The sequence below is a fragment of the Molothrus aeneus genome, chromosome 5 (genome assembly GCF_037042795.1).
Source record: "Molothrus aeneus isolate 106 chromosome 5, BPBGC_Maene_1.0, whole genome shotgun sequence".
Lineage (NCBI taxonomy): Eukaryota > Metazoa > Chordata > Aves > Passeriformes > Icteridae > Molothrus > Molothrus aeneus.
Window position 1 is genome coordinate 39,133,868 of NC_089650.1, and position 25,875 is coordinate 39,159,742.

The following is a 25,875-nucleotide window of genomic DNA, read 5'->3' on the forward strand; positions in this document are numbered from 1 at the left end:
GCATGTTCAGGGCATAAAGGACTCAAGTCACAAAAGCTTTCCCACCACTGGAAATGATAACCACCCAAGAATTTCAGGAGGTGCTCAAAAGCAAATGTGGCAGTTACTAAATTTTGGGTTTACCCATAGTTATTAAATCTAGAGCACAGAGCTGTAGTTCAGGTGCCCATCTTTTAAAATAAAGTGTTGAAGATTATCAAGTTCATTACTGTGTATCGAAGACACCAAAAACATGAAGATTTAATGGAAAGATTTATTCAATGGCAACAAAATTTCAGAAACCAAGTCCCAGTCAGTCAGAGTGAAAAAAGCACATTGAATTGTATTTGACAAGTCATTTGGCATACTAAATTATCTTTCTGGAATAACAGGTGAGCAAGCACCATTTTTAGCCTTGTTCATTTACCCCATTTACTTCCATGGAAGACGGCTCACAAAAAATGTCTAAAAAATTAATTAATACGCTTGATAGATTTGCCCTTTCCATGTGCACTGTGGGCATAGACTAACTCCAGATGTTATTGAACAATCAGGCATTCATGTAATTTCTCACCCACCCTTACAAATTAGCAGTATAGCGATCTCTGTTCTGAAAGTCTCTGTAAGCACGTTTTGCATCTGCCTTGCTATGTGGGATTCTTCCAAAAGGTTCCAGATCATTGAAGCAAGCATCAAAAACTTCATCCACAGCTTTTTCTGCTGTTTCTTTGCTAACTTTTCTAACAGCCAGAATGGAACGAATTGCTCTGTCTCGTACACAAGTCTAAAGTGAAAACAAAAAATCTGTCATTATTAGTGTAACCTTTTTCCATATTTTGTCAAGTATTAACTCCTATTAGATAGGCAACAATTTTGTATGAAAGAAGAGTCAAACAGTGCCTGTAGTAAGCACTAAAAGTACATTTTAGTTCCATCCTGTGTAAACTATGTGCTTTAGTTTGTCATGTACACATAAACCGTGAAATAATTAAAAGACATTTAAGCCATGAAATAATTAAAAGACATTCTTTAGAACGGGAATTAAAATACAATTTGGCATTTTTTGTAGGTATTAAGTGTTTTAAAGCTTGACCTGGACACAAAAAAAAAGTCAGAAAGAAACAGACACAAATACCAGTTAGGTTCTTTACTGAACTGAAATGTTGTATAACAATGGAATGACTTCTCTACTGGCCTTCATTTTGATTCTCTTCTCTTCATGGTAACTTTTTCTTACAGTTTGTTTGCCAAAAGACCAAAAAATATACAAACATCATCTACAACCTAACTGCCACTCTAAAATGAGCAACTACTTGAGTCTCTATCTGTAGACTTCATTACTATTCACAAAAATAATTCCCACAAGACTTAATGCACATGATTATTTAGAAATCTTCTCATTTTGCTTCCTTCAGTTTTCAGTAACTTTTTAAGAGTGTTAACCACTTAAAGTGGATAAAGTATTTCCACTACATTTCCTACAAGCCCTGCTTTTTGTTTGGTTTTATTAGCCATCCATTGCCAGTAGTAATGCTTTAAAACCTGACTAAATGTTCAGGGATTTCACTCCAATAAAAATAACAAGGTGGGAAAAAAAACCTAACATCGACCATTAAGCATTAGTTAGGAGGAAACAGCAACTCTATGGCATCTATTTCTCTTTCTAAAGTTTTTAGCTATGAAAGCTCAGAAGGCTAAAACCAAATAGGTAACATAACAAATTATTAGATTTTAATAGCCACAGTTTTTACCTGATGGTGCCCTTTCAATCCAAATTTAAACCTGGCTATTTCATTCATCAAAGTACAGTCTCCACTGAGATTAGCAGCTCGAATCTATTGAGAAAAATAAAAAACCACAAGATCAGAGAAACACATGAAAATACAAAGTCCAAGAAATTGTAACAAACATTTTTCTTCTACACTTCTGATGACTGTTGGTAGGGGATATTCCCGAGGTCACTTTAACTTCTTAAGCACCTGTTACTACTATACCCTTCACATCCACCTCAGCCTCAGTGAACTACAACAACCTTCAGGTTTCTCCAGGAACTACCTCTCACACATCCCTAAAATATAAATAAATGAGCAGTAGAGATTATATGTATGTATATAGATGAACTGCTAGAAGAACATGGGAAGTAAGATTATTCTCCTCAGTCTATATCAGAATCTGTTACAGCAGTCAGGAAGAAAGGCAGATACCTTCCAAAGACTACAGATGCAATACCAGAAGAGCTGTAACTCATCTGTTTTGCAAAAACCTATACTTAAATGAGCATGTATGCTTTAGCTTAACTGTCTTGACCTCTACACTAGAATTTCTTTTGTCTGCTAAGTATTTTATACCCTACACAGTCTGTTAGGAAATGTAAATAAATCCTGATTTCCTATAATTAAGTACCAGAGTGAAAATAAATGCATGGAAAATATGAAAAAGTAAGAATTAAAAAAGCTGTCAACAAAAAAAAGTAAATACCATAAAATTAAGTAATCAAAAGACCTGAAATGAACAAATAATCCTGACAAGAGCAAGAACAGGCACAATCTTGAATAATTAGTATATGACAGTTAATAAAGTATATTATATATATAAATAAAATATTTGATAAAATAAGGTATATGACAGTTAACAACTAAAAATTATTGTATTGAGTTTACAGGGCAAAATGTTGGCAGTGAGGGGCCTCCCAGGGTGGCTTCTGTGAGACTGTAAAGTGGCTGAGCCTATGTCAGACAGAGACTGTTTTAACTGATTTTAAAACAGACCCACCATTACTGGTGCTGATTGTATCTCTGTGACAACGCATGCAAGAAAGGATTAAAAAACCTGCAGGTCAGCTGTGACACAGAGGAGTGATGAAAATGTGAGGGAAACAGCCACACAGACACTGAGGAAAGATGGGGAGGAGGTGCTGCAGGCATCAGAGAAGACCATGGAGACAGAGGTTGTCTCCCTTTAGTCCGTGAAGGAACACAGTAGAGCAGATATCCACACTGCAGTCCAAGGAAGACATCATGACACGAGAGACAAACATGCCCTGAAAAAAGCAGCAGCCCACAGAGAGCCCATGCAGGAGTACATTTTCTGTCAGGAACTGTGGGCCTTGGGGGACCTATGACGGAGCAGTCCATTCTTGAAAGACTGTAAGCTGTGGAAAGAACTCAGGGTGGAGCAGGTCTTGAAGAACAGCAGCCCAAGGGAAAGACTAATGTTGAAGCAGCTCATGAAGGGCTGTATTTCGTGGGAAGGGCCTCAAGCTGGACTAGGGAAAGAGTGCAAGGATGAAGGAGCAGTAGAGACAAAGGGCTATGAACTGACCACAGCTCACATTCCCTGGCTCCCTGTGCCACATGGCAGAGAAGGAGATAGAAGAATCAGAAATGAAAGAGTGAAGCTGAGCCTGTGACAAACTTTTCTGTGACAAAATGATAGATTACACCAGAAATCAAATAAAAGCATGCAGATTCATACACACAACACCTGTGTCACATACACAAGAGGAATCCCTCCCAGCCTGTGCTCCATTTAATTTCACCTCCTGAAGTGTCAAGTGTTAAGGCCCTTAATACTCAAATGTCCTCTGAAACCACAGAATCAGAGAATGGTTTGGGTTGTAAGGGGACTTAAAGATCATCAACTTCTTTACTCCCTGCCATGAGCAGGGACACCTTCCACTAGACCAGGTTACTCAGAACCTCATCCAAAGGTGATGGATTCATAACTACAGTGTACTAGATGAATGTTACAGGAAAAGACAAGTTTGTTGTTAATCAAAAAAACCTAAACAAAAACAAGGTTACTGTGATAATCACCTAACATATCATGACTTGCATGGGATAAAAAGAATTCTATAAGCATTTGATAACCATGTGAATATGTTTTCACTTCTAACAACTCTCTTATTTGTCAATAACCACTTCTTACACTCACAGTGATCACATTCTACTTAGTATGACATTAACTTACTAATATTTGTGAAAACTAAGTATTTGTTTTCTGAACAAAACTATTTAGGTTGACCTGACAGAAAGGACAAAATGTATTAACAGGATTAAAACAAATTAATTGTGTATATTAATTGTGTACAGACCATGTAACGCAAAGCAGCCCTAATAACCAGCAATCATTAATAAAATGACAACATTAGAAGCACTTTAACTTACCTCTGAACATGCTAAGTGTTTGACATTTTTAAACCAGTCAACATGTGCACGGCAGTGATCAAATGCATGAATCAATTCATGTGTGACCACCCGGTTCATATGGGACTGTCGGCGAATGTTGTTCTGACACAGAACAATCTGCAGAAGAAGAGATATAGGTAGTCTTTTTACTAAGTTTCAACACCTCCCTTACTTCTAAGAGACACAGCACAAGCAGCATTTAGGGTCCTTGGATTGATGTTTTTCAACATTAACAGCCTTATCATGTTGAAGTGTACTAGTTCCAATGCCATGGAACATCTTTCATTTCTCTTGTTTTCATGATTAACTCATGTATCAGTATGGGTAGATTTAATCCTAGCCACAAATCACTAAAAAATTGCAGTCCTTTGAAAGAGTACTATGTCCAGCACCTACCTGAGACGTGGCAGCATCAAAACCTCCACCGACACAGCCATCACAGTTTTCACAAGAAAAGTGACGGTCATGGAAGACAGTGCTGAAAGGCCCAAACAAACAAAGTCACAGAAAAGAACTTTAAAAACTTCACTCACTACTTATCACAGTGACATTACTACATAGAACAAAACAAATTAGTTTACATACCAACCAGATTGCTTCAGAGCCTCAAGAAGAAGTCGAGCATATGGATCTAGAAAAACATTGTTGCAATCAATTTCTCTAGACAAAAGTTTTGAAAATCATCTATAAACAAAATATAGACAGTCAAGGAAAAAATCAAGAAAAGCTCTATACACGCAAATTTATACTTTGCAATATTTAATCCTATTGCAATGCAACTGGCATCTGTTACAGATCAGACTATGTGATATAGAATCATAGAACAGTTTGAGTTGGAGGGGAACTTACAGATAAAAAAGCTCCAATCCCCCTGCCTTGGGCAAGGACACGTTCCACTCGACCAGGCTCCTCAGAGCCCCATCTAACTGGGCCTTGGAACACGCCCAGATGGTGCAACCACAGCTGCTCTGGGCAACTGTCCCAGTGCCTCACCACCCTCACAGTAAAACATTTCTTCTGTGTATCTAGCCTAAATTTGCCCTGTTACAGTTTGAACTCATTATTCCTTATCCTATCACTGCAATTCCTGATGAGGAGTCTCTGTCTGGCTTCCACATATGCCCTTTCAGACACTGGAAGGTTGCTCTGAGGTTTCCATGCAGCCTTCTCTTCTGCAGGCTGAACAACCCCAACTTTCTCAGGCTGTCTTTGTAGGGGAGGTGCTCCAGCCCCTTTACCAACTTGACAGCCCTTTCTAGACTCACTCCACCAGTTCCATCTTCTTCTTATGCCGAGGGCACCAGACGTGGCTGCAGTACTACAGGTGGGGTCCCAGGAGAGCAGAACAGAGGGGGAGAATGACCTCCCTCGATGTATGGCCATGGTCTTTCTGATGTAGCCCACAATACAGAGTAAAAGCTGTTCAGGAATCAAGTCGCTCCTGACAATATTTAATTACTAATAAACATAAATAGAGCGGCCTATAGTGACCATCGTTGTTTGCTGTCAACACGCACAGTCCACAACAAACAGTGCAAGGGGCACAAATATTGACAAATCATCTCAATTTCTCAGGAAAAAGAAAGAAGTACAGGAGAAGCTTCTTTTAAGAAAAAAAGCCTCTCTCTGCCACTTTCGAAATTGTATTTTATCTTAACCGAAATCAGCGTGTTCCTAAATCAGCAGCCGCACCCCGCCACCGGCTCGGGCCCAGTCCGGCGGCCGCGGGGGTGCTGCGGCAGGAGGGCACGGCCCTCCGCGGGACCCGCGGCACAAGGTCACCGCCGCTGGCGGCCGCGGGCGCCCCGGCCTCCGCCTGGCACCTCTCCTGCGCCGCGGCCGGGCCCGCGGGAGGACGGGGAGCGCTTACTCGTTTCCAGGGTGAGCCTCAGCATCAGCTGGCACTTGTTATGGAAGGTGAAGAGGCTGCGGACCAGGAAGCTCTGCGGCTTCTTATTCCGGTCCGGGAAGAGCCGGTAGCCGAAATCATCCTCCTCCTCCTCCGCCCCTTTCTTCTCTGCCGCCGCCGGCGGCGAATCCGCCTCCCCGTGCCCCATGTCCGGCCGTGCGGGCCCGCGCCTGCCGAGGGCCGCGGGGCCCGGGGCCGCGCCAATCGCCGGCCGTGCTCCCGGCACGTGGGTGGGGGGTCGCGCGCGCAGGCGCAGTTGGCTCCTGGCGCGGGGGCCGCGCGGCAGCCTGGGAGCGGGCTGGGCAGCGCGGGAGGAGCCGCGGCGCGGCGCAGGTGAGGCCAGGGCGGGAAGGGGGGAGCGCGGCGTGCGGTGATCGGGCGGAGCCGTCCCGCAGCCGCATCCCCACCCCTGTGGGCCACGGGCGGCTTGGCCGCGCGGGGTGGCGAGGCGAGGTGTGGGGAGCACACCCTGATGGAGTCAAGGCCTGGCTTGCAGCTTGCGGGTGGTGCAGAGGCGGTGCTGGGGCTCGCAGGGGCTGCTCTGCCTCGGGGCCTCCTGCGGTGCGGCCTCGGGACCCGCTCCAGGACCGGCCCGTGCTGCCGGCCGGGCCGCCGGCGTGGTGCGGCCGCTCCAGGGGAGTCGCTGGGAGCAGCAGCCTCCGGGTGTTGGGAGGGCTCAGCTCTCAGTTGAGAGTCGAATAAAAGTGCCCTGAAGGTTTAAGGGCTGCGCCTCAGAGGCTGCTGTCATTGCGTGGGTTAAAGTCGTCGCTAAGTTGTGTGCGGCTAGTTGGTAACGGAGCAATTTGACTTTATACACTTTAGCAGGATGCTTTAGAGTGGCAGAGAATAAACAGCCAGACTTCATGTTAGGTTTTCGCCTGCGTGAGAATATTTAGTCAGACATAGGAAAAAGAAAAGGTCAATAGATTACAAGGTATTTTTTGCATATTTTTAAGTATCTTGTTCTGCCTGCCTGGAAATGCTAAGCTGTATGGAATATTTGATGTGTCCCTGCCCAAGTTGCACGAAATTAACAGATTGAATATTACAGTGGTAATTCGGCAGGGGACAACAGTTGAAGGTGGATAAAAACATAGTAAGCTGCTTGACTGGAAACGTGATGAAAGCTATGTATTTTTGGCTTCAATGAAAGTTTATTTCTGTTTTGTTTCAAATAGACCTAATACATTGTTCAGGATAATTATGTCACCACCTGTGCCTGAGCTAGGGAGAAAGAAACTGCTGCAGCAGGGCATCTACTTAGCTGCTTATTCCTAAGCATGTGAAAACATTTCTGCTTTGGTAGCATTAGTTCACTAGTAATCGTGCAGTGGGTTTTTCCATCTCTTTGAGACCCTTGTCTGTAATTATGGATGGCACGTTGTACCACAGGAATCGTTAGCTTTTTTGGCTCATAAATTTTTATATTGTTGTGCTACTAGGTTATTGCACAGGTGTGAAAAATAACGTTAAATAACGCATATTAAATAGCGTAGATCTTTTTCTTCCTTAAAAGTTTTATGTGTAGTATCTCTACAAATAGCTTATTTATATTTCCATGAGGCTTTAACAGATCCTGAAGCTTGCCATCAGGAGGTTATAGTTAGCAACCATTCATAACTCTTTGTCTAATTTTGTATTTAGCTTATTATGAGTTACTTAATCATGACTGTTTTCAAAGCATGTTTGCCTCATCCTTTCTGATTTTTGTGCTACGAACTGTAGATGTGTGGGGTTTCTTTTTTTTCTGAATTGTAACCAAAATTTTTAAGGTTACGTATTAATTGTGACTTGATATTTTTGTGATAATAAAACTTCTTTCACTTAAGACAACAAAATCTCTGAAGACAATCAAGTGTTAATAATTATTAAACAGTGTTGTAGGGACTTGCTTGCAGTTTCAGGATTACCATTGACTTGTTGGGTGCTTTACCTTATATTTAGTTAGGAAAACGTGAATTGCTGTTTGTTATAATATAGTTTGTTTTATCTGAATAATATGGCTTCCTTTCATTTTTTCAAAGACATTTCAACTGTGTTTTCTCATTAGTCTCTTAATGTTTAATGTTCCTACTATGCTGTTGGGAAGTCTGACTAGCATGTAAGTCAGACTTGTTAATTTTGAAGTAGCTAGCTTCCTTCACTACATACTTCCAACTTCTTTTTAGAAGGCTTTTTTCCTTGAATTTTGGCAGGTTATGATGAGTGCACCAAGTAAAGCGATAGAGCTGCAGATGCAAGTGAAGCAAAATGCTGAAGAGCTGCAGGATTTTATGAGAGAATTGGAGAGCTGGGAAAAAGATATTAAAGAAGTGGATTCTGAACTCAGGAAACAGAGTGGGGTCCCAGAAGAGGTAAGAAAACACAAGACCAGTGTCAACTCAGCTATTCATACTGTGTTTATAATAATAATGTTTTGCATTAGCAAAATTACATTTTTTTACTTAAAATATCTGAATAGAAGGCATAAACTAATCCATGTGTTCTTCACCTGAAGTAAACTACAAATTCCTCTGTAAACTGCACCACCACCAGAGCTGTGGGCCAGTAGCACCTGAAGGTGATAAGGCCAGTAAATTTTTTATCAGTTCTGGGTAGATCTATGAGAATATTTCTGTTTGCAGCATCAGTATTGGTAATTTACTGTTGACATTTAGCATATTGAAGTGATTCTTTAGTGATACTCTGCAGACAGTTGTCTTCTAAAACTCGGTTTTATATCATACATGTAATATTTACTATTAAGTGTTTAAAGATTTATGCTTGTAGTTCTTAGTGGTTTTGTAGAGCTCATGAGAACAGCTTGCTAGATGGATTTCTAAAATAAAACTAGCCACTAGATAGATATTCTGTCTAGGTACAGGTGTTGTAGATTCTTCAGTGCAAGTGATTTCCACACATCTGTTTTGTAATAAGTTACTTAATTCTATTTAGAATTTGCCACCAATTCGAAACAAGGCTTTTAAGAAAAAGAAGAAAAGCAAAAATAAAGTCCCTTCAAAGATAACCTCTGAGGAAAACAAGAAAAACAAGATCAAGTCGTATGATTATGAAGCATGGGGAAAACTTGATGTGGTAAGTCTTAAGATTTGCTTTGTTGCCAGAGTCTTGTCCCCAGCTGATTCTGTGTTAAATAAGATTTTGTTCCAGTGCTGAGAATCAGTCCACTAGTCAGTATCTTAATGTGCTGGGTACTGTATCAACATAGGGTAGCTTTCTCCCGAAAAGATTACAAATTTAATATTTGGAACATTCATAAATACTTGGTTTTTTTATTGACTGTGCTTTCATCTAGCAGATTGAATTTTAGTTTAAGGGGAAAAAAACCTTGTTTTAACAATAAGCCTACTAAAAGGTCATAATTATAGTAGAATATAAGACTAAGCACAACTGTCAGTATTGGAGGACACATTAATAAAATCTTACTTGTATTATTTTGCACTGTTAAATTATAATGAAGACAATATTTTGGTTTTTTGTTTCTGATTCCAGGATAAAATACTTGAAGAACTTGATAAAGAAGATAGTACTCATGATTCTGTATCTCCAGAATCAGACTCTGAAGAAGATGGAATTCATGTAGATGCTGAAAAGGCTCTTGCAGAGAAGGAAAAGGTTATAGAATTATAGATATATAGTAATCTATAAACTATAGAAATCTAGTATCTTTGGCCATTATTGTCTTGGCTGCAGTGAGGTCCTTGAAGGTGTGTGTGAGGTAAAAGTTGTGTCCCAGAGGAGGCAGAAATGAAAATGTTGACTTGGAAAGCAAAGATGCCAAACTTAGTTACTGAAAACTTAAAAAAACCTTATTTGGTAATTTAAGTAGCTATGTATATGCTTGTTGCACGTTTCTGGAAATGACCTAGAGATACTGAAAATGAATATTTTATAGACCTCTGTTAGAGAATATATCTTGAAAATTATTTAATATGGTGCGCTTAGAATATATTAGCATATTTCATAGTAAGGCAGTATTTTGTGAGGAATGTTGAACAAAAATATTTAAGCATTTCAAGAATACCTTGTATTTTTCGGGTTTTTAATTAGCATGGTAGCTGCCAATATACAGTAACTTGCTGAAAATTCTGAAAAATGCTGAAAAACTTGCTCTTTTCTATTCACAGGGTAATAAATACTTTAAACAAGGAAACTTTGATGAAGCTATAAAATGCTATACTAGAGGGATGCATTCTGATCCGTACAATCCAGTATTGCCCACAAACAGAGCATCAGCTTTTTATAGAATGAAAAAGTAAGACTTGCATTGTTAAATCTGTGCTATTTTTGTACTTGAAACGCTACCTTCAGATTTTTGGTCTAGTTTTAATTCTTGATTTACGCATCATGCTGTGTTGTTGCAACCTGCCTTCCAGTTTCAAAGTAAAATAGGAATCACCAGGAGAAGAAATCTGGTAGTCTCCCTCATCAATTTTTCCTTGGCTTGCGCACTAGCAGTTCACCATCTTCTGTGTTAACAGTGTAAGACTTCAAGAAAAAAGAGGAAGAGAAAGTTAAATTGCCTTTCACATCCAGTGAGCTCTGTTTCTAAGGCTTTGATTTGTTTGGGGTGAAGAAAGGGGAGTTGGTTATTCTTTCTGTGGCAGTAGAGATTCTTTACTGCTGTTAGTGTATTCAGAATCAAGAAACGTGTAAGTACTTGGTTTGTGCCCCTTCTGAAGCATGTAAGATTCCCATCTTACAAGAACCTGGTGAGGCTCAGAGTAAGATGAAGTGCTGAAATTTTGGGGTTTGTAACCTAGATGTGTCCAAACTACTCATTCATTTTTTTGATAGGTTTTCTGTTGCGGAATCTGACTGCAATTTAGCACTTGCTTTAGATAAAAATTACGTAAAGGCTTATGCGAGAAGAGGGGCCGCTCGCTTTGCTTTGAAAAATCTTCAAGGTGCTAAAGAAGGTGGGTCTTTTTTAAAATTATTTTCTTAAAATACATACCAACTTGTGTGATCTGTTTCTTTAGTGTAGGAATTTAATTTTCATTTCCTAGAAACAAAGAAATATCATGTTGCATATTCTTCTGGCAAGGTAAAATTCAAGTAGCAAGTCCAAATTATAGCAGTAGATGTTAGTAGTTCTTGAATAATTCAGCTTTAACTGTTCTAGAATGATGTATTACTTGAAATATCTCAGACTTCTTGGGTAATTACAAAACAGATTTATCTCAAAAGAATGCTCTGCTTACTGGTCTGTGCTTCCTACCTGAAACATATTTTTCTGGTCTTCTGATAGATTATGAAAAAGTTTTGGAGCTGGATGCAAACAATTTTGAAGCAAAAAATGAACTGAAGAAAATTGATCAGGTAAAAAGATTAATAGACACTAACATAAATTAATACACCCTGTTCATATTATATGTGTCCATTTTTGTAACAAGAACTGATTCAATAAATTCTCAGTAAAGATGCATTTTCTGGCACCTGAAGTTCACTGAGGTCAAAATCTTTAATGGCGTTTCTTTTGGAGAAACTCACACATATGCAAATATCAGTGTAATATTGGATCCCAGACTAAGACTGCATGTGTGCACCATCTGGTGTCTTTTTGGACTTTTTGTTGTTGGTTGGATTTTGGTGGGTTGATTGTTTTTTTTTTTTTTTATTTTTCTCCAATTTTCTACCTCCTATGTTAATGCTTTTTTCAGTCATGTCTAGTATTTTGGTATAAGGAAGCACAGCACATGAGAGAACTTCTATGTTCTCTTGGTCATAAAACTGCATTGCTAGCCTGCTTGTAGTCCACTGATTGCTGTGGTCAACCAAACCAGAAAGTTGTTCTAAGAACAGAACAAAATACTTGTAGTGCAAGTTAGATTCTTTTCATGATAGGGAGAATGTTAATTATTATGACCTTTGGAACTATTAGCTCACCTGTCACTTCTGTATGAATTTACATAGACCACTTCAACTGTGTTTTTGACGGTGCTTGAAAAATTTATTTTCAGAATGAAGGTGCAAAGCCTCCAGTAATTGAAGAAATAAATGATATGTGAATTGGACTGTATAGAAAGGTTCCATGAGTCATTTCATGCTGTGCTTCATAAGTTACATACTTCTAATTTACCAAGCATTATTCTGACTTGCAGTCCCTCAAAGAAATATATTTTCAAGAAACAAATTGTTTTTAAATTGTCTCTTCAATTTGTATTTAATTTACAACACAGGCACTTCTGTTAAAAAGCTTGGCTGATTTTCTTATCCTAAAAGTTTAGAAATTATTGTAATTTATGTTCTGAAAATGTTTAAGTGGGAAAATACTTACTGAAGGGAAAAATTATGTTTTTTACAGGCTCTGTCATTGAAAGAAAAATCAGAACAGAAAGAGTTTGAAGATGCAGTCAGAACAGGATTAACAGATGAAGAGAAGCAGCGCATTGAAGACCAGCAGCTCAAGCAGAAGGCAATTGCAGAAAAAGATCTGGTAGGTCACAGGTTCTGGTGGAACAGGAGAAACCTAGCAAAGGAAAAGGTGCTGTTGTACTGTTAGTTATGCTGCTTTTAGTTATGCAAATGTATAAATTAAACCTGGCACCACCTTGAACTTCATACATGGAATGTCCTTGATGTTACTTCAAGTGTTTCCCATTTTGCCTCTAGGAAGGTGAGTGGGACAGTGAGCTATGTTTGGATTTGTCTAGAGGAGTACTTATAAAAGGTAGCTTTTACAGCCCAGATTGTATATGCAAAATTTCAAATACACAGTAAGACAAGTAGAACTTAACCTGCACTTTACAAAGATTCCATTTCTCCATTATTATAAGTTTCTTGATGCTTGCTTGTCCAAGGGAAATTGTGGACTATTTCTTGTTTTCAAACCTCTGATTACATGATGAATAGTAGTTATAAAAAGGACTTTGGGGGTGCAGGCAACAATGACAATAAAAATATATCTCTGGATGCATAGTCTTGACTCTCAGTTGGTTTATTGATTTCTCCCTCTCACCACTCTTTCAATAAATAAATAGCATTACCAACTAAACCATAATTTTTCTGCTCACTCTACCTAGCTATGTAACTCCTAACTTGTTATCATTATTCAGGTTTGCTATACTGGTTGTGATAAGTAATTCTTCAGATAAGAATGAAGGTATGCATTAAGGAGCAAGAGTTTGACTAGATCTCAGAAGAGAAATTTCAGTCCAATGCAATAGTTCATTGGCAACAGGGCTGACTCACTGCAGGCTTGTTCCTGGTGACATGGATCAAGTCTGAACTGTGGCCTTTCTGTTTTTTTGTCAGTAGAGTAGTAGCAGAGATGTGCAGCTTCAAATCAGTATTGAGAAGCAAAAGGTAATGTTAGTTCCCCAGAAACAAACAAAAAAGGAATGTAATTTTCTTGTATGGAGCATTGGTTAAAAAACAACAACAACATTTGGACCCAAGTAATATTTAAGGATAAGTTTTATGGAGCAGAATAAATAGGAATTTGTGAAGTCATAAAATCATATTGAAAGGGGAATTGTAAATGTTCAGCTTGTGTTTAAATTCATGAGGTACAGGGTAGGTTATCCTGCACATCAAGCATAAAGCTAAATAAGTTGTAGACTTACGAGTAATACGCTGTAACTGTCTGCCCTGATGTGGTTGTTCTTTGCAATTCATCTTCATAATGTTGTCACTCTCTCTGCAAAAAAAGGATAACAAAAAGTTAATTGCACTGAATTTTTACAATGCTGGTTTTTTTTTGTTCGGACCTAAATATTCCAGGGTAACGGTTATTTCAAAGAAGGAAAGTATGAGGCTGCAATAGAATGTTACACCCGCGGTATCGCAGCAGATGGCACCAATGCACTACTGCCAGCTAACAGAGCCATGGCCTACCTAAAGATTGAGAAGTAAGTGGAATTGCACATGCTGTATTGTTTGTTGTAAATCAGGAGGAATAATGATCCAGCAGATTTTCACTCAAGTTATTGTCACTCCTCCTCATTTTTTTTTAGAATTCAGTATAGAATAAATCAAATTTAAAGCAGTAAAGGAGAGGGAACAAATCTGTATGTGTGATCTCAATGCAATTTGTAGGAAGCAAGTTCTGAGAGAATAAAATAGCACCAGTGTGAAATAATGGTTTCTGAAGTTCGATTTTCATTCTTTTATGTGTGCAAAATCCAGATATTCACCTTTCTGGAAGGAACTGTCCAAAGCTTTGTGTTTGACTATGAAACCCAGTCCACTACTAAACATTGCTCTGTAAAAATAAGTGAATTATAACTTCTGACTTTGGAGGGAATGAATAACAGCTTTTTCTGGAAATTTTTGCATTTTAAAATGTAAAAATGTTTTTTTTAACTTCACTGATAGAGGCATATATGTGTTGCTTGTTTATTTTTAATTAAGTTTTATCCAAATAACCCAGAAACTGTATGGAAATCCATGCTTTCCAGCAAATTAGGTAAGTTCCATATGGCCAGTTTTTAGGTGTAAACTTTGTTTGACTCTGTGATGATGTGGTAATTTAAAACATGTAAGCTGGTAGCATGAAGAGCAGAGGGCTGTGTTGGTCATCTGTTTTAATGTGACATGACTGAGTATGTTTAGAGACAGTAGATTGATCTCAAATCAGGATAAGATGAGTTGCATAGATAGTATTTCTGACACAACACTTGTAATTTAAAGGACATCAGAATGCAAATAATCTTCTGTGAGATTCAGAGGAAGCAATATTTTAATTGAATGACCAAGCAAAAAATGGTTTCCCTATGATGAATCCTGTATCACAAGTCTTTACATTTCAAAGAATTCCAAACATAAAATGCAACAAAAGCCCATTGGTATTCTTACAAACTGCTAGTGCTGATGAGAACAGCAAATAAAAATTAATTTACATAAATTTAATGATAGTTTGAACATGGAGAAGAGGGATGAATGAAAATATTTTATTAAGCACATAGTGGAACCATGATCTAATGTAACAATATAAATGGGATGAGGAAATTTAATCTTAAAATGAAGCAAATGACATTAATGCAAGGATATTCTGAGTTCTCATTCTGAAATAGTTAAGGACAAGTCACAGAATTTCAAATGTAGAGAAATTTATTCTCATGCATAGTTGCTTCTCCTCGCTGGTATGTTTTCTTTGTTTGTAATGGTATTTCTGGTTTTCAGAAGTACAAAGCCATGGTACTAGCTTGGATTTTAAGGCTGTTGTTGAATTTTTAAAATGGACTCTGCTCTGATAAGCTTTAATGTGGTTTTTTATCTTTGTGAATTTTGTAATGATGTGAATTTTTGTAATGCTAAAAAGAGTCAGCACTCTGTTTTGAGATACCAAAAGATACAGCTTAAATTTCAAGGTCCTAAGAAACCATATTTTATGCAAGTTTTTTTTAATTCACATTTTAGCTCAGTGATATGTTTATGTATGTAGGTAATGAAGATCTACCTTTATATTTTAATTGGTTTGGGCTGTTCTATCATCATCTCAATTGAAACTTCCTCTTGAAACTGATTATTAATTTTGTGCTACTCTTTTTTTTTGCTGAGGTACAAAGAGGCAGAAGATGACTGCACACAAGCTCTGCACTTAGATGCTTCCTATTCTAAAGCTTTTGCCAGAAGAGGAGCTGCCAGAGTTGCTCTTGGGAAGCTAAAGGAAGCTATTCAAGGTATGATTTTGAGTTAGCCTAAATGTGGTAGGTAATAGATCAGTATAAGGACATCCTGCTCTTTTTTTGTTCTAACTTACTGAGATTGTCATTGCAGAAGTTAAGAATGAAGCGGTTTCTCTTGAATTTCACTGAATATGTGTAAAAACTCTTGTGTTGGTGCCCACATAATGGGAAGACAGTTTTGTGTGAAATTACAGTTGTTGCTGTTTATGATAAGTGGTAAGAAATAGTTTGGAAAGTTTATTTAAAAGTAGGAAATTATATAGGCATTAGGATGACTTAAAAGGGGACAGTGAGGTAGATGGAGAATTGACTGAACAGCAGATCCTGGAGGGTCTTAATCAGTGACACAGGGTCTAGTTGGAGGCCTGTCACTAGTGGTGTCTCTCAAGGTTCAGTACTGAGCCCGTTGTGGTTTAACTTGTTCATCAGTGACTTGATGAAGGGGCAGATGCCTCCTCAGCAAGTTAAGTGATGATACAAAGCTTGGAGGAGCATCTGATACCCCAGGGTGCTGTGAGGCTTCCAGAAGGACCTTGAGAGATTGGAGAGATGGGCAGAGAGGTACCTTCAGAAATCCAAAAGGCAAATGTACGGTCCTGCACCTGGGGAAGAACAACCCCTGCACCAGCACAGACTGAGGCTGACCTGCTGGGAGAAGGACCTGGTGGACACCAAGCTGCCCATGAGCCAGCAGTGCCCTTGTGGCCAGAGGGCCAATGGAACCCTGGGCTGCATTAGGAAGAGCACTGCCAGCAGGTCCAGGGAGGTGATCCTGCCCCTCCACTCAGCCCTGCTGAGGCACATCTGGAGTGCTGTGCCCAGTTCTGGGCTCCTCAGTGCAAGAGAGACATGGAGCTCCTGGAGTGGGTCCCACAGAGGGTGACAAAGATGATCAGGGGGAAGGGAACATCTCTCTTATGAGGAAAGGCTGAGGGAGCTGTGCCTGTTCAGTCTGGAGAAGAGATGACTGAGGGATGACCTCACCAGTGTCTATCTGAAGGGAAGGTGTCAAAAGGATGGAGCCAGGCTCTGCTCAGTGGTTCCAAGCAATAGGACAAGAGGCAACAGGCAGAAACTGATGCATGGGGAGTTCTGCTTGAATATGAGAAAGAAATTCTTACTGTGCAGATGATCAGGCACTGGAGCAGATTGCCCAGAGAGGTTGTGGAGTCTCCCTCCATGGAGATATTCAAGAACTGTCTGAATGCCATCCTCTGCATTGCACTCCAGGATGGCCCTGCTTGAGCAGGGAGGTTGGACCCTGTGACCCACTGGTGGCTTGTCCCTTCCAACCCTGGCCGTTCTGTCACTTACCTGCCTTTAATTATTTTTGGAGCTATGAAAGGAAAATAGAAGGTTAAAAATCTACCAGGTGTACATTGTAACTTGAAATATCTACAGTTTCTATGTTGTTTTTCACTCAGATTTTGAAGCTGTTCTGAAGCTGGAACCTGGAAATAAACAAGCAATAAACGAACTCACGAAAATAAGAAATGTATGTATGCTTATTTCAGTATAGTGGGGTTTTGTTTGTTAAGGAGTTTTTTGTAAGGCTATAGTACTATAAGATTTTTATTCTTTATTACATTATTTTTCAACATATCTTGTATTTACTCATGAAACACCTGATCTTTTGGACAACTTGGCATTTTTTTCAGGAATTAGCTGAGAAAGAGCAGCAGACTCACCAAGAATATCCTGCAGTATTGATAAAAGAAACAGAAATCAAAAATATAGTGAAAATGATTGATAATCCATTACAGATTAAATCAACAGTAAGTTGTTATATTTATTGCTTTCTATAATGGTGGGAAAAGTAGAGTTTGGAGTTAAAATCTGCTTTCTATATTGTAGACTAACCCTTGATAGATAGCCTTGCTTGTGGAAAGCCAAAAATACATAAATTTGCTCTTTTGATATTTTTCAAGAACGTGTACACGCATGGAAATGCTGATGTTCACAGCAGTGGTGGGGTAAGCATTCAGCCTGCAGTACCACCCTCAGCAAACATGGTGTATGCATACATTTATAATGTGGAATAGGCAGGCAGCCCCAAACCCCTGGCTTGTGCCCATAGGTGACATTGCAGTTGAGAGTAAATGAGAGAAAGATGAGAACCTCTGGGTAAACTGTCCTTCATTTCTACTGCTGTTTACAGTTTTTACAGCAGCCATAGTGGTTTTAAGAGAAGTTGCCTCCTTGTGCCATATGCTGCTGTCACCTAGGGCTGCTTTCCAAGGAGCTTTGAGCGTGCATTTTCATCCATGGAAACTGCAGGACAGCTGGATATTGGTTTTCAATAAGCAATGTATTTGGACTATGATTTATCAGTGGTTACAGTCAGATGAATGAGTTATAGATGAAAAAATGTAATACCAGGTTTCTTTATGTATTAGGCTTCCTCTTTTAGTACATTTAATCTTTATACATTCAGCAATGAGTTGTGTAAATACAAAGAGTGCTTGTACTTTGTACATGTATGCACACATTCTGTTTGAAAACCTTTGTTTACCCTCATAAGTAATGTAATTTAGATGGATAGTTTTAATAGAAAGTGTGTGATTATTTTGATCCTTTGGGAGAGAGGAGTACCATGTCCTCTCTGCAACTAGAAAAATTATTTCTTTAAACCTAAATGAAGTAGCTGAAATACTATAGGCAGTTATATTTATTAAGTGTTCACTTCAGCTGCTAAATTAAACAAAGATGGTAGATTGGTTGTATTCCTCTTGTTATTTTGTTAAGGTAGAAAAAGTTTAGCTGAAACATCTCTGCTTTTAGTACTGCCATTTCCTAGAAGTCTAAATTGTTGAGTGTGTTTAAGCATGTGCATTTGCATCAGTATTTCTAGAGCAATACATACTATGTTCATGTTCAGGAATGAAGTTCTAAAGTAAGAAGTGATGAGAGCTTTTTTTCTAAGACCTGTGATGGTGGTACTAGGTGATGGTCAAAAATAATGGGGTTCATGAAGCATTTCAGCACATGGTGGAATTAATTACCTTGGGATGTATGTAATTTGGTCAGACAGCAGGGTTGAGTTACAGATATTTATTAGATGAAAATTTTTAAGTTGTGGGCCTGTGTTGTTGGATTTTTTTTGTTTTGCTAAATCACAAAGCTGTACCACATACTGGGACAAAGTATATGATAGATCTTGCCTATTCAACCTTAGTGTGAAACAATATACATTTTTAATTATTACTGGGAAGACAGACTGCATATGGAGATCCATAAGGATATACTGGTTTATGAGGGTAAAGCAATAAAATTATCATATCAGGCTTCATGTAGATTTTTATGGTTTCTTGGTTTTGCCATTTACCTTTATGCAAAGTGTCTTCTCTGTGCACCACTGCAGAGGTAACTGGTTGTCATACAATTATTTTAAGTTACACACAGCTGTGTCTGGAGTCTGTTTAAACACTTGTATTGAGCCCACATGTGACATGAGCTCTGTGCTCTGTTTAGAAGCCACTGCGAAGAATAGAGATCGAGGAAGTTGATGATGATGATACATCAGATGGTGACTTGCCCAGCACTACTTTAGTCAATAACTGGAGGAATTCAGTGAGTGTTGAAGCAACAGAAGCTCTAGATCAGGATGATCTGTTGACTACAGTTGATATTCCAAAAGCAAAGCACTTGAAAATAGAAGAAATCAGTGATACATCACTATCACAGTAAGTATAATAATTCTGATCCTCTTTTGGAAAGGTGAATGTAGTTGAAATATAATCTTACTTTCCAGATGTCTACATGTGGTGAGGTATTGAAGGCATTTTGGAGAATCTGAATTGAAAAAGCAATGTTGAAGTAAATATGCAGTTCTTGCACATTTACCTTTTTGACCACTCAGTGGTTCAGACAAATATGGTCCATTTAGTGTCAGATGGAAAACTCAGAATTACATTGCAAATATAAAGGCATTCATATTTTTCTGCATGCTGTACTCTTTCTCGCTTGGGTACTCCATCTTCCCTAGCTGTTTTTACAACTTTTATCTGCTGTTTCTAGAAGATATTTTGAACAGAGTTCAAGCATTCTTTGTACCCCAGTTATGTGAGAGAAAAGGAGCAGATGAGTGTCACCACCCTTTCCTCTGCTGAGGCAGGTGGTAGCTTCAGATATGCTCAGTTTCTAAGTCATGCTGTTAGGCAAACTGAAGTCTGTCTTGCTGAAACTGGGCTGAAGTACAGAAGCTTTATCCTTGCTCAGTCTTAGAATTCATTGTCCACTGCATCAGCACTGCCTCATTCTGTTGATACAAAGAATCCTTGTCAAAGAACTTCTGTGAGAAGCACTGGCCCCACACACCTTTTCTAGCTCAGTTAGATGGATTTACTGTGAAGAGTTGAAGAAAAAAGTATATTCTTAGCCATTTCTTAATTTCTAAAAAATCAATGGACTTAAATGAGAAATTAAAGGACAAAAAATAGTTCTGCTGCTATCAGTGTTGAAACTAGTTTATCCATTTGACATTGTTACTGCTTTGCATTATGAAATTACAGAAAATATGGTTTTTTTGGTTTTGGCAGGTATACATGGGAGAAACTTCTATAAAATGCAATTATTTCCAGAAAAAAAGTAGAGGCTGAGTAAATTTAAGTATTTGCAGATGTGTGGGTTTTTTTTAGAAAAGGTGAAGAAAAGGAATTTTAAAATATCTGCTTAAACTAAAACACAATCTTTTCTAAAAATTTTTCAGTATTTTAGCTTTTATTGAATAGAAGGATCTCCAATTAGGTTTCACTGTAGAATTTCCTTAAAAGTTGATTTGATTATATGTTTCAAAATACCTTTGCAGGCTGCCTGTAAATGTGAAAAGAATTTCATCAACATTGCATCCATCTTCTCCTGCAAGCCAACAGAGAGAAAAAGAAATCAGAAGGTCATTCATGTCTGCTTCTCCAGTTCCTCCCATTCCTGCAAATTCTTTCCAGCTTGAATCTGACTTCAGAAAGTTGAAAGACTGCCCTGAAAACATGTACTTTTACCTGAAGGTATGAAACATAGAGTATCAAGAGTGTTTGGACAATTTCTTCAACAGCAGTTGAAGAAACAGTACCCCTTAGGTGGAAGGGATAGATATGTTTAGAGTGCCTCAAGTATACAATATTCCCTTTACTTAATTGTGTTCATATAGCAATAAGCAATCTGATGCACATTTGAGTTTTGCTTCTTTTGTGCCTTTTTATTTGCTTTAAGTACAGTCTCTGTGTTTTTTTCAAATATAGGCCCTTTTTTAAAGACTTTACATTAGTAACTATTAAATTATAATTTTCTAATGAGTGCTTCTAGGGTAATTAGACATAGCAACATATTTAAAATGAGGAAATGATTGAAACAGCAATCTGCTTAATGTGTACTTTTACTCACATATATTTTGAAAAAAAATCACTTAACATTTTTTTAAGTTAGAAATTACCATTAGTAAAAAAACCCAAGCAAACAAGCAAAAATAGTTGTTTCATGTTAAATTCTGTGATTTGATTTTTTTGCCTTCATGCACTTCAGCATTGTCCATGACCTTCTAAAAATGCACATGTAATTCTCATGATTAGTTGTATTTTTTGTCTAAAATTAACTTTTAAAATTTTTCTATAGCAAATAGAGCCCTCACTTTATGCAAAGCTGTTTCAGAAGTCCTTAGATCCAGACTTGTTTTACCAGATCCTGAAAATTCTACATGACTTCTATATTGAGTAAGTTTAGCTCCTCCATTGTTTTACATTACTTATTGCTGTTTTGAAAGGTTTGGTGGTTTTGTGGTGGAGAGAGGTTGTTTTCTTGTTTTGTGTTTGGGAGTTTATTTTCTCTCTAGGCCCAGCCTTGGGCTTACAAAATTGCTCACGTAATGCTGTGTGCTGGAAACATAATGAAATAATTGGAATTACTTAGTAGTTGCTTCTTAAGAAGTGAAACTCATAATGAAAAACCAGGTAAAAAAGAAGTGAAAAAAATACTTTTACTGAGTGTTGTTGAATTGTGCTTTGCTAAAGAGCACCAGAAACTTGCATTAATTTGTATGAAATAACTTTTGTTCATATTATTGCGTGTGTATTCTGAGAGCACATAGAATTGCCCATTGTCCTCTATTTTAACTTTCTAAAGCTGAGAAATTCAGAGGGTTTTGGTTTTATGCCATGCTTACTGTGATGCATTCAGACTTAATTATCTGCTAGCATTTTACAGTTGCCTGTAGCAAATGTGTATTGGAGACTGAGGTTCTGATAAGACAGGACCTGACAAGTTATTTTTGAAATTTCTATCCATGCTACCATTTGAGTCCTAAAGTTCATTTTGTCTGTCAGAGGCACTGTACTGCTTTTCTGAATTGCACTGTGTGAGAAGCACACACTTGATGTTTTTTTGGTGTTGTTTTATGGAGATAAGCAAGCATAAATCAATGTTTGCCTTTCCCTTGGTTTCCTTAAAAAGTAAAATATCCATCAAATGGGTGAAAAATACTGTCTTAGAGGTACAGTCCTGTGTTTGGTGATACAACATAAAAGGGCTAGGAAGCTGAAATTGTCCTGTCTCCCTCCAAAAAAAAGTGAAATTATGAAAGAAAAATACTATTTGTTAGTATTTGTAACAAAGACAGTGCCAGTTTACTGTTGACCAAAAAAATGTAAAATGAACACAATCTAGGAATTTTCTGTACGGATGAAAATTAAGGCAGCTGTAATTTGCTCAGATTTTTCAATGAACTTCTAAGGCCACAGGTGCTGCTTCCTTTCACACTACGTGATACTTATAAAAATAGTGATGTTATAGCCAGGTGTAAGCTTTAAACCATGTAGTAGGTATTCTGTACATGACCAGCAGCCAGTTTGCATCAGTCTAGGTTTTTGTATTTCTTCACTCTTGTTCAGTAGAACAATAATACCTACATAAAGGTTTCTGGATATTGACTTTCTGCTTTGTGAATGGACAGATGAAAGACAAAGATAGCGAATATGAAAGGGGAATTTTATTTGTCCTTTAATTTCTCGTTCCTGAATTCTTCAATATTGCTTGCAGCTACTGAATATTTCTAATCAACAGTGGTTATTTTTATATTTTTAATAATCTTCTTCAGGAAAGAGGAGCCATCACTCATCCTTGAAATCCTTCAGAGGCTCTCTGAATTAAAAAGATTTGATATGGCAGTAATGTTTATGTCAGGTTCAGAAAAAAAAAGTAAGTAATCTGGTAGTGTCTTTGTGATACTGTAGAATCTGGCAAAAATATGTAAAACTTGGCGTTACTCTTTTTTATTCTATGTAATAATCATTTTAGTTGTCTAGCTTTTTTATTGTTTTAGAAGTTAATTTGAATGTCATGTAATTTTTCTTAATCCTTTGACTCTTTATTTATTGTTTAGACTGGAAAACTACAGCTAAATCCTCTTATTTTAATCAGTAATACCACTGCATTTTATTCTGATAAAATAAGCTTTGCCATCTTATCAGTTTGTAGCTGGTAATATTACAAATTTATGAATTTGTATGAAATCCTACATCTGAGATCCAAGGTATCCAGATTATACAGTTTCCACAATTTACAACTATTTCTTGGCAAATCCTGACTTTTCTGTTGGCAAAAGAATGAGAACAGAATCTCTAAAGCACTTACCCTAGTTGTCTGTCCTGTTCTGGAGGCATCATCAGTCATGTTAGTTTGCAATTTGTGTTGACATGGGCTTGAATTCATGGTTTCTAAAAGTGGGTTTTGTCTCAAACTTTTTCTTTATTTAGTGCACCAGACAGACTATGTAATAGTGAAACTTAAAAAAAACCATTTCTCTGGGTCCATGTAACTTTAAATTCACTATCTACAGCTGAGTTTCACTAATTACCATATACTTAAAAAATTCTGAAATGTGAATCTCCTTAAAATAAAATAACTTGACTTAACTGAAGTGCAATGCTTTCTATGAATGGCATTCATGCCTTTTCCTGACGTGAGCTTTATCTGCTATTGGCATTAACGTTTGTCTTCTGCATGTAGTGGAATAGTGTCGAGTTGGTAAAGAAACTAAAAGCTCTCTGTTGCCTGGATTATACACTTGTTTAAGGAAGTGTTGCTAGGCAGCTCCTAGGCATTGAAACAAAGTGAGAGTTCTGCTTTGCTACTTGTGTTCATCCTCCCAGTAGTTCAAAAATGTATTGGTATTTCACCTATAAAATAAAAATAAAAGTAAAGTGCCCCTTACTCTCACCAAGGAAAGAATTGGACTAACTTACTTTAAGAATGTGAATTACAAAAATAAGAATTCATGTTGGAATTTTCTTTTTCAGTTACACAGGTATTATTCAATCATTTGAACCACATGGGATTAAAAGATGCTTCTGTTGAAGAATTGGAGAAGAAATACGGCATTTTCTCTTAGCAAGATGGCTGATGTAAATGTCTAGATTTGCACCTTTTCATGTGGAAATTAGCTAAGAGGGCTGTAAAGACTGCAATTTTGTTGCTTTTTATAAATAATGAAACTCTTAAGCTTGGGTTAGCCAAATGGCAAGTGCCTGAAGAGATCATTATTTAGTTCTGAAGTACACTTGTTTTCCAGTACCTGAAACAATATGGATCTACATTTTCTTCAGTGGAATCCGTTTTCCTAAAAAACGGTTCAGCAGATTGCCATTCAGGATCTGGACTGTAGATAGAGATCTTTATTAAAAGGAAAAAAATATTTATATACATGTCTTTGTTTATCAAATGCTGTATATTAGAATTATGCATGGGGTTTTTATTTTAGAAAATAAACTGAATGTTGAATTGAAGATATATTTTTAAGGATTTTTTTATTAAGATGCCTAAATCACTCTTCTGTAAAGATCCATCACATCAGAATTTCTACTATGCAAAGTGAATCTGAAGTATGATGGCAAGAAAATTCCAGATTTTTTGCTTGTGTTTATCTAAAAGTGAAGTTTTAGCATTGGTAGCTAAGAACCTCTGAAGCTATTCCTGTGAACCTCAACTGTTTGGACAATTTTAATTGCAGAATAGAGGGAAGACAAATACTGTAGAATTAAACAAAAAGTTTAAAGAAAAACACTTTCTGTCTTCTTTCAAAAGTACTTCTAAAACAATCTGGTGAAACTTAATCCTTGTGGATCACTTGTTCCTGAGTGGGTAAACCCGTTAAGATGATTCAGGAGGCTAAGCAAAATACCTCAACAGTAGAAGAAGGCAAAAGCATGAAATTAACTGAAATTCTTAGGTAAGATTGAGCATGAGGCATGATAAATTACTTGTACTGCTCACATGACCAGGAGCAAATGACAGCACTTGTCAAGTATACTCTAACTGTAGTATCCAAGTGGTGGTGTAAGCTTACCTGCTGCCTCTTCCATCCTGCCAATTTGCTTTCATCCTGATTCAGCCCTTGTGCTATGCTGATGCTTTTCTGAAAGTTTTGGTTTGGTAGTTGTGCATTTTTCAGAGAAATTATTAAATAGCTATAGCATTCAAAAAGACTTCAAACTCCCAACATGCATTAGTAGGAAAAGGTGTAAATGTTGTCTTCTATGCAGTCAGTATTAGAAAAACAATTTTAAAACATTGCAGCTATGTTATGTCCTAGTTCAGATATAATCCAGTTTAAAAAAAACCAAACAAACTGAGCTGCATGCTCAGGCCTGGTAGCATTTGACAGGAATGACATTAGTGCTGGACCCCTAAGGTAGCTTCAGATTAGCTGTGGACCTGAGCAGTAGAGCAGGCAGTGCTACTGGGGCAATGGTAGAGCCTTTATATAGCACTGCTTACAGGCTCCCTACAGTAAGAATTGTTACTGCTGGCTGTGTCCCAAGTTACTGATAAGGGGCTATTTATTCCCCTTATTGTAAAGCATTTTGGATAAGGTATTGGTGATACTGCTGTAACTAGTAAATGGTAGGGGATGGAGTAGTTACCTGATATTGTAGATACAGATTTTGTAGATGCAGTGTACCTTCCTATGCACTGTTGCAAGTTGTTCAGTGTAGAGCAGAGGTGTTTGCTTGACTACCTTATAGTAATAAATCATTTGGTACATTCTCAAAGGCTGGTTTTTGAAAGCTGTTGTGTGAAAGCAGCTGATTAGAATAGGGACCTTCAAAAGTAAAAGCAAGATAATGGCAGAAGGATTTGAAACTGTAAGCCGAGTCACCTATTTCCCCACTATGCTGTGCTC

General features: G+C 37.8%; 2 protein-coding genes across 2 annotated transcripts; one reads left to right on the top strand and one right to left on the bottom strand.

The window, feature by feature from the left end:
- Positions 1–235: 235 nt before the first annotated feature.
- On the bottom strand, positions 236–6,283 carry ATP23 (ATP23 metallopeptidase and ATP synthase assembly factor homolog). Its single transcript, XM_066549820.1, has 6 exons — positions 6,037–6,283; positions 4,752–4,797; positions 4,563–4,644; positions 4,146–4,283; positions 1,731–1,814; positions 236–763 (listed from the first exon to the last, which is right to left on the bottom strand). The coding sequence occupies exons 1-6, from the start codon at positions 6,221–6,223 to the stop codon at positions 560–562; spliced, it is 741 nt and encodes a 246-aa protein (XP_066405917.1). The 5' UTR covers positions 6,224–6,283; the 3' UTR covers positions 236–559.
- Positions 6,284–6,346: 63 nt separating this feature from the next.
- Positions 6,347–24,478, top strand: RPAP3 (RNA polymerase II associated protein 3). The gene is made up of 17 exons (XM_066550601.1): positions 6,347–6,408; positions 8,271–8,429; positions 9,010–9,150; positions 9,568–9,690; positions 10,203–10,330; positions 10,873–10,994; positions 11,327–11,397; positions 12,383–12,514; positions 13,801–13,928; positions 15,580–15,701; positions 17,132–17,202; positions 17,366–17,482; positions 19,179–19,390; positions 20,515–20,710; positions 21,315–21,412; positions 22,792–22,892; positions 23,993–24,478. Exons 2-17 carry the CDS (start codon positions 8,274–8,276, stop codon positions 24,082–24,084), a joined length of 2,010 nt encoding a protein of 669 aa, XP_066406698.1. The 5' UTR covers positions 6,347–6,408; positions 8,271–8,273; the 3' UTR covers positions 24,085–24,478.
- Positions 24,479–25,875: the final 1,397 nt, after the last annotated feature.

Excerpts from the sequence above, each read along its gene's own strand:
- ATP23 (XM_066549820.1), bottom strand. The coding sequence starts at position 6,223 with ATGGGGCACGGGGAGGCGGATTCGCCGCCGGCGGCGGCAGAGAAGAAA. Across the intron at positions 4,284-4,562 it reads TTGATGCTGCCACGTCTCAG|ATTGTTCTGTGTCAGAACAA; the intron begins GTAGGTGCTGGA and ends CTTCTTCTGCAG. Across the intron at positions 1,815-4,145 it reads AACACTTAGCATGTTCAGAG|ATTCGAGCTGCTAATCTCAG; the intron begins GTAAGTTAAAGT and ends TTTTCTCAATAG.
- RPAP3 (XM_066550601.1), top strand. The coding sequence starts at position 8,274 with ATGATGAGTGCACCAAGTAAAGCGATAGAGCTGCAGATGCAAGTGAAG. Across the intron at positions 11,398-12,382 it reads AACTGAAGAAAATTGATCAG|GCTCTGTCATTGAAAGAAAA; the intron begins GTAAAAAGATTA and ends TGTTTTTTACAG. Across the intron at positions 19,391-20,514 it reads AGTGATACATCACTATCACA|GCTGCCTGTAAATGTGAAAA; the intron begins GTAAGTATAATA and ends ATACCTTTGCAG.